At 43.6% G+C, this 13,442-nt stretch overlaps 1 protein-coding gene across 11 annotated transcripts in view; it reads left to right on the top strand.

Moving 5' to 3' along the window:
• ENOX2 (ecto-NOX disulfide-thiol exchanger 2) overlaps positions 1 to 13,442 on the top strand; it is a 130,938-nt gene that overhangs the window by 107,607 nt on the left and 9,889 nt on the right. For 9 of the 11 annotated variants that reach the window (XM_037908171.2, XM_043522020.1, XM_043522021.1 and 6 more), the window contains 2 exons: positions 4,807 to 4,914; positions 8,426 to 8,482. In XM_037908171.2, the coding sequence (XP_037764099.1) occupies positions 4,807 to 4,914; positions 8,426 to 8,482 (165 nt within the window). Of the gene's footprint in view, positions 1 to 4,806; positions 4,915 to 8,425; positions 8,483 to 12,795; positions 13,142 to 13,442 lie in introns of those variants that run through there. The other 2 variants (XM_043522023.1, XM_043522022.1) reach the window with 2 other exon arrangements.

Below are 13,442 nucleotides of genomic sequence, written 5' to 3' on the forward strand. Positions count from 1 at the left end.
GGATAAACTGCATGCCTGATTGCCTCAGAAACCCACAGTCGGCATTCCAACACCAAACTTGCTGGCAATGGACCTGTAGCAGTCTGGGATAGCCAGCTTCCAGATGGTTACAGTAACTCACTTCTGCACCAGCATGGATGCCCTCATGCATGTGTCTTTATGCTGGAGAGTTGGGGCAAGCTGCTCACAGCTCCAGAAACGTAGCTTTCTTAATGTGAAAGTTCTGGATCCACTGCTGGTTGTTCCAGGTTTGCAAGACAATGTGGTCCCACCAGTCTGTGCTTGTGGCCCTGCACCCGAAGCACTGGTCTATGTAGCTGTTATACTGAGCGTCATGAGCAGCATCAGCCAGTTTGAGTCTGTGATGTCTGTGTCCTCCTTCTCCTGCTCCATCATTAGCTCTGTCAGGTGCCTTGGGTGGGTCAGAAAACTCTGCTGAAAGTTCACCAGCGTCTCACAGAAGCTCTGCCCACCTCCTGAAACAGGAGTGAAAGCCCAAGAAGTAGTTCTTCAAATGGCTTCTCTTCTCCATGTTGCTGGCTCCAGTTGTTGGGAGCCTGCAGACCAAAACGATGGCTTGGCAGAATGAGTTTGGTGGGCAGTTCAAACTTCCTGTAATGTGCCAGGTGGACAGCCAAATTTTCCCATGCTGCACCTCAAACAGAGGGCTAGAGCAGCCACATTTTGAGAGGGCTCTAGGCAGTCTGGAATACAGTTGATTGGATTTGGATCTGCATACTGTAGTGTGGACCCCGGAGCCGTGAGTTCAGGTCTGGGTTGGAAAATCCTTGATCTAAGGCTGGCAATCAGTGTAGATGCTCAAGGTCGTGGTTAGAATCAGAATCATAGAATATCGGAGTTGGAAGGGACCGCAGAAGGTCATCTAGTCCAATCCCTTGCTCAAAGCAGGACCAAACCCAGGTTCTCAAACCCGGGGTCCTCTAACTCGAGTTCCACTAGCCCTGGGCTTACATTGCAGTGTAGCCATACCCAGTGAGCATTTGCAGCACTATCAAAACAGAGTAGAGTTTATTAGTCAACCGTAGTGCAGCATTGGGATGTCCATAGATAAGCCTAGAGAAGCAAAGGTTAAAACAGAGTCCAAGATGGCCAATGCCAAGACTCCCTTGAGTCATGCTGGTGAGGGAAGCATCTTGGTTTCCTCTCTCTTTCTCTTTCTCTGTCCCTTTGTCTTTCAGTCCCAGGTGAGTGTGTGAGTCTCTGCAAAGGCCGGCTCTGAGACAAGCCACCTGACACCTTTCCCCTTTGTTCTCCATCTGGGACCTTTGCTCTGCTTCCCTGCCGAGGTGTGGAGGAAAAGTGTCTTCCTCTTGGTTTTTGGTTGCTAAGTGTGAACAGCCTGGCCATTGGGGTTCCTTTTTTTTTTTTTTTTCCAGATCCTCCATTTCTCTGGGTCAGTTGCAGCCAGTCCTTTAATGACCCATTCATACCACCCTAGACAGTTACAACACCTCATGTCCCCTGCTCTGTCCCAAGAGCAGCTTTTAACTCTTTACACTCTGTGCATAGCAATGCAAAGCACAGAGGAAAACTGAGGCACTCTCAGGAATGATAAAAATATAACCAAAATTCCCACTTTATCCCAGTAGGGTCTATGGTTAACCTCTCAGTAACCCCAGGGTGTAAACTATCTATTTATTGTTAACTTGGGTGTGCAGGAAAAGTGGGAATTACAAGCTAGTTTTGTCTTTGTTAATGGAATGTTCTGGGTTTCTAATACAGTGAGAGGGCACTGGGGGCAGACATGTTCCCAGCGACTGTGTGTGTGTGTGTGAGAGAGAGAATATGAGACCCTTGCAGCTACAGCTCTAATCTCCCTTATGCCAGCAAAGCAGTGCTTGTAAATCTTAACAGCAGCCTCAGCACAGTTCAGGCAGACTGGCCTCCAAAATTCATGGGGTCCATGAGAGACCAGTGCGTCACTCTGTTGAAACAAGAGTGTCTGAGGTTCTGAGTGAGTTGGGTATCACTGGGGGATGTGTTGCAGTTTGCTATGTGTTGAGGATAGCGGTGAAAGCCTTATGGAACATTGGAGTGTGATGTTGGCACCATTGCATGTCAGGGGCAAGGGCTGCAAGCACTATTCCCTCAGCTTTATATTTCCATATTTTAAAGATTGTGGGTAGGTGGGATTGGCCCTGAAGCAGCCTTCCCAGTCTTTTAAACACGGTTGCCAGTGCTCACAGCTGGGGACAAGTCTTGTGAGATTTCGTGGGGGGGATGGTTTTAAGACCTAGCTTCTGGGGCCACATGATTATGTGAGACTAAGCTTTCATTTACAGAAAAGTAAGATTCTAGCTCAGCTGGGCAAATAATTGATTTGATTCGCTGGCAGTGTTTTCAAAAATTGAAAAAATTCAAAACCAAAGTTTATCAGAATTTTTAGCTAATCGAAACCCTGGAAACATTTTTCCTTTGGGTTGGTGGAATCATTTCATTCAGCACAAATGGAAATGTTTTGCTCCAGACATTTTTAAGAAAACCAAAGGAAATAAAGGGGTCAATTCAAAAACTGCCACAGGAAGAGGAGGACGCCTCTCCTCCCCCGTTAAAATCTTTAGCTCTGTGGTTAGGACATTCACCTGGGATGGGGGAGATCCAGACTTGAATCCCCTTTTTAAGACCAGGAACTTAAACCCAGGTCTTCCAGCTACCATGTTAGTGGACTAATCAGCAGGTATAAGGTATATAAGGTATTCAGAAATAGGGCTCTCCTATGTAGAAGCTGTTCCACTTGTATAAGATAGTCATTGGTCCCGAAAGAGAATGTGTGACACTGACTCTAGTCCAGTAGTTGGGGCTCTCACTGGTGGGGAAAGACCTAGCTTCCAGTCCCAGCTCCACTCAATATCCCACATCCCAAGTGAGGGCCCTAACTGCACCACTTTCTCCTCCTACTATAGTTTGGGGCCTAAATCCCATTGTGTATCTGGAGAGAAAAATCAAAACAAGACTTTTGGAAATGTCAAAGTTTTGGCATTTCCAATTTTTTTTTTTTTTCGTTTTGACCAAAACTATTTACCGCAAGTGACACAAATTCATGAAGTGTTTTGGTCATTCTGTATCTGCCTTTTTCATCAAAAACAAGTTTCAGTCAAAAAATTTCACCTTGCTGTAGTTCCTAGCCCTCATGCTGCAAAAAGAAGCTTGAAAATATGATCCAAGTGTAGCCCAAAGGCTCAGTAACTAGAAGGCAAACCTAATTTTTTTTTCCCCAGATCTCATGATTTTAGGGCCTGACTCTTGATTTTAACTGCTTAGGGTTGGCAATGTTGCTTAACAAGGCTTGTGTTTGTGCTATATGAGTAAAATCCTAATGTAAAATATGATAGTGTCTATCAGCCAAGTTGCTTCACAATAGGAACTGTGCAGAATAGCCCACCACAAGTAAGACCCCAGGACCAGCAACCTTGTAGATCCCTCACCTTACCTGGTTACTGGGTCAGTCCACAGCCCTTTTTAAACTGATAAAGGTCACAGAGGAGCAAAGTTCACAAAAGCACCTGAGCTTTAAAAAAGTATTAACATTTTAATGATCGCTTGTTCCTTGCCTCCCCATCTCGACAGTTTTCCTTCCTGGTTGTAGGGAAAGCCTGATCCTCTGCTGTCTCTCCTGCTTCAGCTGTTGGGCTTGCCGGGGCAGAATTTGCTGCAGAAGAGAAAATGTGCTTCTGCAGGAAGATGATCAGGAGAGCTAAGGAACAAGCAACCACAGGCCCTTGAGGCAGGAGCCCTCCTTAGCACCCAGCTAGCCTGCAGGAACCAGGGATAGGCCCTTACGTGGCACACAATTTAACCCAACTCCTGCAACCTCCCAAGTGAGCTGTGCTGGAGGAACTGAGAATGTTCTGGGACTGTATAGATACGAGGAGGAACTCGGACAAAGCAATCTCATTATAAATCAGTCTTTGGAGGTGCCCTAAATTAGCACTGCTATGAGTAGAGAATTGTTCTGAAGTGTAGCAAAATATGTTGTTATTTCAATAATAATTATTTGGTGGGTGGTGGAGAAAAAAAAATGCTCTGAAACTGGACAGATGGGGGAAAAAATGGGCCATTTTAGGCATGGAAAAATAGCTTGCCTAAAACATAACTACACAAAAAGGGGTTGAACATTTGCCTAGTGTTCCTGAGAAACGCAGTTTCTGCATGAAGAAGAGTACTTGTGGCACCTTAGAGACTAACAAATTTGTTAGTCTCTAAGGTGCCACAGGTCCTCCTTTTCTTTTTGCGGATACAGACTAACACGGCTGCTACTCTGAAACCTGAGTTTCTGCATGAACATTTTCTCTTTCATGCAGTCTTGTAGTTTTATTATTTTGTTTAATTTTTATAGGTGCTCATTTAGGAATTATGTGCAGTTTTGCAAATCACCATTATGCATATCCTAGAAATATAAAAGTAACGTTACAAAAAGTAACACATCACTTTTTGTTTAGAAAAACAGAGTCATCATGGCGTTTTTCTGGTAGTCTGGATAAAACAAAGTACAGGACAAACCACCCTACACAGCTTAGGATGTGCTGGTTTGGAGTATTTTCTTGAGCTTACCTCATGTTAACAGCCCACCACATTTTTTTTTTTATATCTAGCAATATTCAAAGAAGTTTGTCACATGCTGTAGGATTTTGTGGAAGCTTTTCTTCCTTTTATGGATGGAAACTTTTAAAATGTTCTGAATTTGACTCACGTCTTTGTCTAAGAGTTTGTTACTCATTCCATGTTCTTTAAAACAATGGTGTGTGAAAGTCATGCTGTGGTCTGAATTGACCTTTTCTCTTCTAGCATCTTCTGAAATTGCAAGAGGAATACAAAAAACGAGAAGCCGAGCTAGAAAAAGTGAAGGAAGACAAAGTACAAATGGAAATGTTGTTAGAAACCCTGAAGGAGCAGGTATGTACTGTCTGGGCCTCCAGGCTTCTGTATGACATTTCAGTAATAGACTGTTGCTGGGCTTGTGGCCACTGGACATCATAGCTCACTCTATGTGCAGCACAAGGTACAGATGGAGGAGATGGCCTTAGCCTGGCTTGGGTGGCAGTGGTCTGCTTTGATTGAACAACTGGCGGACTCCTAAAGAGATTTGCTACCACATTTATCAGTGTGGACTTTGTGGATATTTTGAAGCTGGAACCACCGTATGAATATACATGGCAGAATTTCTGGTGCTTACAATGCCATTCAAACATCCATGCCTCTTTTCATGAAAGTAAAGTTGTTTTGTGCACCTTTGCTTTCCATAGCAAAAGGGAACAAATCTCTAAGGGCACGTCTTAAGAGAATGCTTTGCAAAATGCAGACTCATCTACCAAATCTTTGTGAAAACAAGAGTAGTCAGCATGGAAACTGTTACTTTCAAGAGCAAGCTAAATTCCTTTCCCCTCCCTAAATTCCTTTCCCTTCCCAAATAGATCTTCATAGGGGAAAGCTGATAAGAGCCTAAAATGCAGCAAACATGGAGCCAAATTTTACATTCCTTAGTCCAACAGAATTCCCATAGAAGACAGAGTTTCCAGGCACCATCTGTAGTAGAGAGAGAGAGAGAGAGAGAGAGCTGGAGCACTGGGCTGGGTGCATGATCTGAGGCCTGAACCAGAGGCTGTGAACTAAAGTCAGGCCATGTATTAAAGTAGATGCTTACAAGTTCACTGTTTGGTACGTGGACTTGGCAAAGTTTTTGTTAGTGTACTAGGCACTAGATATTTATGTAAATATATTTTAGAAGGCTAGTATAGATATACCCCAATCTAGTACAAGATAAGGTAGTTTGACAGAATAATGAATAGGGATGTTTTGTCCAAGATATCAGGAACAAGGAGTGATGATAAACAGATGTCATGAAACATGCAAGGTGGTACACAAGTTGCTTATCCCAGTTGTTTGGCTTAGTCTATAAATGTCGGGGTACCTTGCCTTAATCCTTTGTGTGGCCGAGGGGACAGCAGAAACTCCCACTGCTGACTGAGCCGCTCCTTGCCATCTGGCACTCGGGTTAATGTGCTTGTGCAAGTTGTGCGAATCTTGAGGACAATAAACGTGGCCGAGTGTCTTTGTCACCCAACCATGCCTGTGTCTTTCCCTATGAGTAACATTGAGGTCTGCTGAATTAGCAAGCTGCGCTCTCTGCTAGTGCTGATAACAGCGGAGTTCCAAGGACAGAAGCATTGAGCAGCTCTAACAGCGTAGCAGTCTTGACAGCGTTACAATACTCATCCCCACTTCTTTGAGGATGAGCCTCTGTAATGTCCCTCATGAACAGCTGTTACCCACCTCCCATTCAGTTGCAATGTACTGTTGGAACAGCCTAAGGTTCACTGTGGCTCACAGGAGAGAGTTAATGGGAGGTAGTGGACTAGAACATCAGGTGAAATGTTACTCTAAGCAGAAAGGGCTGGGAAGCACTGTCCTGGACAAATACATTCCTGTAGCCTAGGCCAGTGCAAAGAGGAAGGAATAATGTTGAAGAACAATAGGGCGTAATCCTGAGGCACTCAGCACTACACAGGACTGGGCCCATTTTTAGTGGGCTCGTCCACACCGCACCTATTTAGATAGAATTTAAGACTAAATTGGACTAAATTTTGGAGAAGTGCATCTTGATGAATGGAAGCTACCTTACAGGACTCCTGGTGGGAGATGATCAGGGTTAGGGTAGAAGTTGTGGTCATGTGGGCAGAGAGGAAGGGTCCAGTCTTGGAGATGTGCAGGTAGAAGATTTAGCTGTTGGCTGTGCGTGTGGAGACAGAGAGGGACGAATCAAAGAAGCAGCTGAAATTTTGGGGTTGAGCAACATGGAGGATGGTGGCACTCTCCACCATGATAGAGAAAGTGGGGAGAGAGAAGGGCTTTGGGGGAAGATCAGGAGCTCAGTTTCGCCCATGTTCGGTTTTGGAGATGGCTGGATACCCCTAAGGAGCTGTCAAACAGCCAGGCTGTCAGTGTGGATGGAGGGAACAGGTCCCAGGCAGTGAGGTAGATCTGTGAGGTGTCAGCGTAGAAATGGTTGCCAAAGCTGAGTTTGCAGAGGTGATAACCCGGAGAGAGGTTCTGAGGGAGCTGAAGAGAAGGTCTACAGTGGGATACCCCATGAAGACGGTGTGTGTGTGGGAGGGGGGAAGGCAGGAGGAGCACCTTCTGTTTGAGATACTGAGGGCTTGAGAGGTTAGAGAGTCAGGAGAGGATGAAATCCTGGAAACCCAAGGGGGAGAAGATTTCGAAAAGAGCCTGGCTGATGATGTCAAAGGCAGCCAATAGGACAAGAACAGGAGGGAGAGGAAAGAGAAGGTAAAGGCTGTGAAGGGTTCCACAGCATGAACTGCTAGCTGTGGCTTATTGGATCCCCAGCACCAGTCCTGGCCTGTAGAGAGAGAGAGAGAGAGAGATAGAAAGGTTTGCTGCTCCAAAAATGAGCACTGATTGAGCTCCTTGGGGAGCTGGAAAGAGCTGCCTGCTCTGGGATGACCAGCATGTTCCCAAGATTCCCAGTTGGCCTCCATCTGCACTGTGGCTGCTGTTGTGAGTGCCACAGGGAATGCCTTTGCAACCATTGTCTAGTTAGTGACTTAGACTCAGAGAACCCGCAGCCAGGATTTGGGACTTGGCTTTAATGAGGATTCAAAAGTCTGGAGCGTTTCAGCATGGGGTGTCTGTGTGGGGCTGTGAGTAGAGGAGCCTCTTGGCCAGCTCTTACCATCACATGTACATTCCTACTGTTGTTTGATTGCTCCCATCTACTGACTGCACCTTGTAGTCACACCCATTTGTCAGTGCTGGGCCCAGGGAGAAGTAGAGCTCCCTTAACAGTTAGCTGTTCCTGTGTGTTGCAGCAAGCTTGCTAAGACCACCTGTTGAAGTCTCAGGCACATGGGTATCGCCAGCAGGGGAAGTGGGAGTTGTTTATGAGTCAATGGATTGATTTTCTGTTGGCTTTATAAAGTGTCACCTTTCTCTCTCTGCTCCTCTCCCAAACCACCTCCTTCCCCCTGTGCTCTGCACTAGCTGTTTTCGTGAGGTATATCTTGGCTGGTCATTGCTTCCTCAGAGTACTGTCTATTGTGTGCTGGGAGGGAGGATGACAGCCATTATGTACAAATCCTCACAAGAGGTGAAGGCCCCCCTCAACTCTGTTAACTGAGTACAGTAGATCCAGTTGGACAGTAATGGGACAGATCTAGTCAATAACTCCCTGACAAGAGAACTCGCCCTCTCCCTGTGCCTTAGCTAGTGCTATGTACTGGAGCAGGGGTTACACACAGTAATTGTCTTTCTGGTTGTTAAAGTATTTGAATCTCAATTAGATTGCTCCAATTTGAGCAGTTTATTTGCAAAGATCAATGAACAAAGCTAATATTTTACCAACTGTGCTAAAGATTATAACCTTTTCCCTTTCTGTAACTGAATGTAGCAAGAGATGGCAGATGAAGAGGACAAGGAGAGAGACGTGGTTGATAATCAAGGAAATGTAAGTCAGTGTATTTCTTTCTGCTACTTTAGGCAGAGCATCTTACTGAGAGAAGTGGTGACAGTTCATAATAAATGGATTCATTGTTTGGAGCTGAGTATATAAGCCTGATGCATGTAGGCTAGGAAACAAGAAACCATCACATTAAGCACCATCAGCAGTCTCAGGCTGGTAAAGAAGTACATTTCTGCAGAGCTGTGGTGTGGGGAGCAGGCTCAGGGTATGAGATGACTTGCTGCATCCTAACGCACAGAGGATTATATCTGCCTGTCTTCTTCAAAAATATCTGTTCCCTGATTGCACCTTGAGGAAAATAATGTGATTCCTTTTATTGATTTAGTAATATGTGATCCGACTCTTCTACCCACAGACTGCAGGAGACCTCTACATATGTCTCTCAAAGGGCCACACTCCTTTCTGGCTATCTGCAACAATACAATTAGGAAAGCAGGCTTCATAGGGCTGCTACATCCCCTCCCAACACAGGAGGGTGTGAGGGGGCAGGAGTGGGAAGCTCATGCACTCAGCTCTGTAACTTCACCGGCATGTTGGGGAGTGTATGCTGCCACCGAGTATAGACCCGGTGCAGGTTACTCCCTTTCTGGAGCAGCAAGAAGACTGAGAGGGAGAGTGGGATTTTGCTAGTCCCAATCTCCAGGCCAACACCCTGCCCTTTTGGTTAACTAATTGGAATTAGACAGTAGCTTCCTTGCAGATTGATTAGTTCTGGGGATTGACCTGTGTCGGTCACTGGTTCAAATCCAGCCACATCAGGAGTGAGTGAAAGTCATTGCCAGCTGATGGCTGCCTGGTCCATAACTAGTGAGGATGATGGATTTACTTTCAGCACCTACCAACAGCTGGCCAAGTGACTGTCCTTTTGTTGGTCTCTGCAGAGAGATGAAAGGTTAACTGCCGCACCCAGCTGAGCAGGGTTGATGTACAAAGGGAGGAGATGACGTAATAGGCAACACTTGCATCTTTATGCTTTGCTACACCTGTTCTGTGGATAAACAGACTATTCGTTTCCTAGAGAAGTCTCTGTCTCCTCTTAGATCAGTCAAGAATTCAGGACAACACTTAAGTACATGCTTAACTTTAAAGTGTGGTTACATTGTATTGATTTAACTGAGAGTTAAGCACTTGCTGAAGTGCTTTCTTGAATCAAGGCTGCAAGGGGAAGTTCTACTCTGAAAAGAGGATGATGTAAAAATGGCAACTCCTTTACCCAGCAGAGCTGCCCTAAGTGTGTATTGAACTAGATCCATTCAGTTTAGTAATAATCATTGACTGCTTTTTATTCTGTAGCCTTGTCGAGCTGACACAGATCTGGGAAAATGAGCTTGAGTCTATTCCATCTTATCATAGAATCATAGCAATGCAGGGCTGAAGGGACCCTGAGAACTCATCAAGTCCAGCCCCCTCACTGAGACAGGACCAAGTAAACCTAGATAATTCTTGACAGGTGTTTGTCCAACCTTTTCTTAAAAGCTCCAGTAATGGGGATTCTACAACCTTCCTGGGAAGCCTATTCCAGAGTTTAACTACCCTGAGAGCTAGAAAGCTTTTCCTAATATATAACCTAAATCTCCCTTGCTGCAGATTAAGCCCACTGATTCTTGTCCTTCCTTCAGTGGCCATAAAGAATAATTGATCATCATCTTTTTTATAGCAGCCCTTAACATATTTGAAGACTGTTATAAGGTCTTCTCAGTCTTCTTTTGGCAAGACTAAACAACCCCAGTTTTTGTTGTCAGGTTTGCTAAACCTTTTATCATTTTTGTTGCTCTCCTCTGGACACTCTCCAATTTGTCCTCATCTTTCTTAAAGTGTGGTGCTCAGAACTGGGCACAGTAGACCAGCTCAGGCCTTACCAGAACCGAGTAGAGCGGGACAGTTGCCTTCCTTGGCTTACATACAACAGTCCTGTCAATATACCCCAGAATAATAATATCCTTTTTCGCAACTGCATCATATTATTGACTCTCATTCAGTTGACTCAACCATAACTCCCAGATCCTTTTCAGCAGTACTATCACCTAGCCACATATTCCCCGTTTTGTAGTTGTGTATTTGATTAGTCCTTCCTAAGTGTAGTACTTTGCACTTGTCTCTGTTGAAATTCTTCTTGTTGACTTCACACCAATTCTTCAATTTTTTAAGGTAATTTTGAATTATAATCCTGTCCTCCAAAGTGCTTGTGGCCCTTCCCAGGTTACTGTCATCCACAGATTTTATAAGCATACTCTCCACTCCATTATCCAAGTTAGGAATCACTGGACCCAGGACTGACCAGATGGGGCTCCACTAGAAATGCCCTCCCAGTTTGACCGTGAATTATTGATAACTATTCTTTGAGTACAATCTTTCAACCAGATGTGTACCTACCTTATAGTAATTTCCTCTAAACCACATTTCCATAGTTTGCTTCTGAGAATGTCATGTGGGACTGTGTCAAAAGCCTTACTAAAATCAAGATATATAATGTCTACTGCTTTCCCCCCAACCACTAAGCCAGTAACCTCGCCAGTGAAGGAAATTAGATTGATTTGGCATGATTTGTTCTTGACAAATGCATGCTGGCTGTTCCTTATAGCCCTATTATCCTCTAGGTGCTTACAAATTGATTGTTTACAAATTTGTTCCAGTATCTTTCCAGGTATCAAAATTAGGCCGATCAGTCTATAATTTCCCGGTTCCACCCCTTTTTAAGGGTAGGTGCTCTGTTTGCCCTTCTCTAGCCCTCTGGTACCTCACCCATCCTCCATGAATTCTCAAAGACAATCGCTGATGGTTGAGAGATTGCCTCAGCTAGTTAGTTCCTTAATTGACCTAGGATGAATTTCATCAGGCCCTGCTGATTTGAATACATCTAATTTATCTAAATATTCTTTCCTTTTTTGGCTTGTGCTCCTTCCCCCTTGTTAATATTAATTGTGTTGAATATCTGGTCACCGTTAAGCTTTTTAGTGAAGACTTAAGCAAAATAGGCATTAAACACCTCAACCTTCTTGATATCATCAGTTATTAGTTTTCCTTCCCTGCTAAGTAGAGAGACCTACATTTTACTTTGTCTTTCTCTTGCTCCTAATTTATTTAAAGAACCTCTTCTTATTGCCTATTATGTCCCTTGTCAGGTGTAACTCATTTTGTGCCTTACTGTTTCTGATTTTGTCTCTGTGTACTTGTGCTATTTTTTTATTCTCCTTCTTAGCAATTTACACATATTCCCATTTTTTGTAGGATTTGTTTTTTTTATTTTCAGGTCATTAGAGCGCTCTTGATGGAGCCATATTGGCCTCTTACTGTTTTTCCTATCTCTCCTTCGCATCGGGATAGTTTGAAGTTTTGCTTTTAATATCATCTGCTTGAGAAACTGCCATCTTTCTTGAACTCCTTCATCCTTTAGATTTTCTTCCAAGGGGACCTTACCTACCAGGTCCTCCAAGACCTTTCCACTTGTCTTATCCAGAACACCTCATCCAGTTTTGGAAGAAGACTTATCCAGTTCTCTGGCATCCAAACAATTCTGTTGACTCCAGCTCATCATTCAGGTTAATTTTTTAGGCATGTTACAGCTCTTTGCCTACGCTGGGCAGGCCCAGATGCAGGGGGTTTAGGTACAGGGTGATACCACAATTCCAATTCATGTCACACATCACACAGTTTATATACATCTTTCCTAGCTACTAATGTCTATACTTCTTGCATGTAAAGACCAATTGCTTTCAGATTGTTTAAGGTAAGTTTATAAATTCAGGGTGTTTCTGCCTACTTCATTTACGATAAACACATCTACAATAGTTAGCTGTTTCAACAGTTATGTTTTCAGGCCTGTTCAGCAGTTGCTTGTTCAGACACGTCCTGTCTAACTTGGGCCTGCTCATGGCAGCTAAACCAAACTTACAAGCAGTTGTCTGAGTTTGTTAAAATCTGCTGTTTTGAAGTCCATTGTCCTTAATCTGCTGCTGTCATGCCTTCCTTTCCCCAGAATCATGAAATCAACCATTTCATGATCACTTTCACCCAAATTCAATTTCATCTTCAGATTTACAACAAATTTCTCCCTTTTTCTCAGAATCAAGTCTAAAATGGCTGTCCCCCTGCTGACTTCTCTCTCCATTTTCTTAAACAAAAAGTTGTCCCCAACTCATTCTAAGAATTTAGTGAAAATTTTGTGTTTTGCCGGATTAATTTTCCAACAGATGTCTGCGTAGTCCCCCATTACTATCAGGGCCTGTGTTTTCGATATTTCTGTTATTCGTTCTAGAAATGCCTAATCCACCTCCTCTTCCTGATTTCCTTTACTGCAGATTCCTACCATGACATCACCCCTGTTTTTTCCCTCTTATTTTGAACAGCATCAGTTCAATTGTATATTAAGTTCCAGGTCAGTTATTCCTGTGGAAAACTATTGGAGGCAATGAGGTTACATAAGGATCGCTAGGGGCCTACTATGGCCTGCCAAGGCCATATTAATGGTGAGGATGCATGTGTTGGAAAGAACCCAGCTTGACTTTCCAATTCCAGTGTGACTTAAATTCAGGGAATGTAATACCTAGAGAAACAGAACACAACTGTTAATAATAATACCAAGCTCTTATATGGTGCTTTTCATTCATAGTTCTCAAAGTGCTTTACAAATTAGGTTAGTGTCATTATCACCATTAATCTTAATGTTTCCATCTAAGATTTATTTTTAAGCTAATCGTGTTTTAAATGCAAAATACTGTAAGGACACCTTTTTCTAACAGTCGGAGGAATTGATCAAGGCAAATATAAAGGTTCCCACAGCAACATGACCAGTGTCCCCCATTGCACATCCCATGTGTTTTGTGGGATGCATTTTATGACATAAACAATGTATTAAGTGACACATTGAACCAGAAGAACAAAAATTGCAACTCTGTAAAAACTGTTCAAGTTAAAAACTAAGCTAGCATTTAATTAATTAGAATGA

The sequence above is a fragment of the Chelonia mydas genome, chromosome 9 (genome assembly GCF_015237465.2).
Source record: "Chelonia mydas isolate rCheMyd1 chromosome 9, rCheMyd1.pri.v2, whole genome shotgun sequence".
Lineage (NCBI taxonomy): Eukaryota > Metazoa > Chordata > Testudines > Cheloniidae > Chelonia > Chelonia mydas.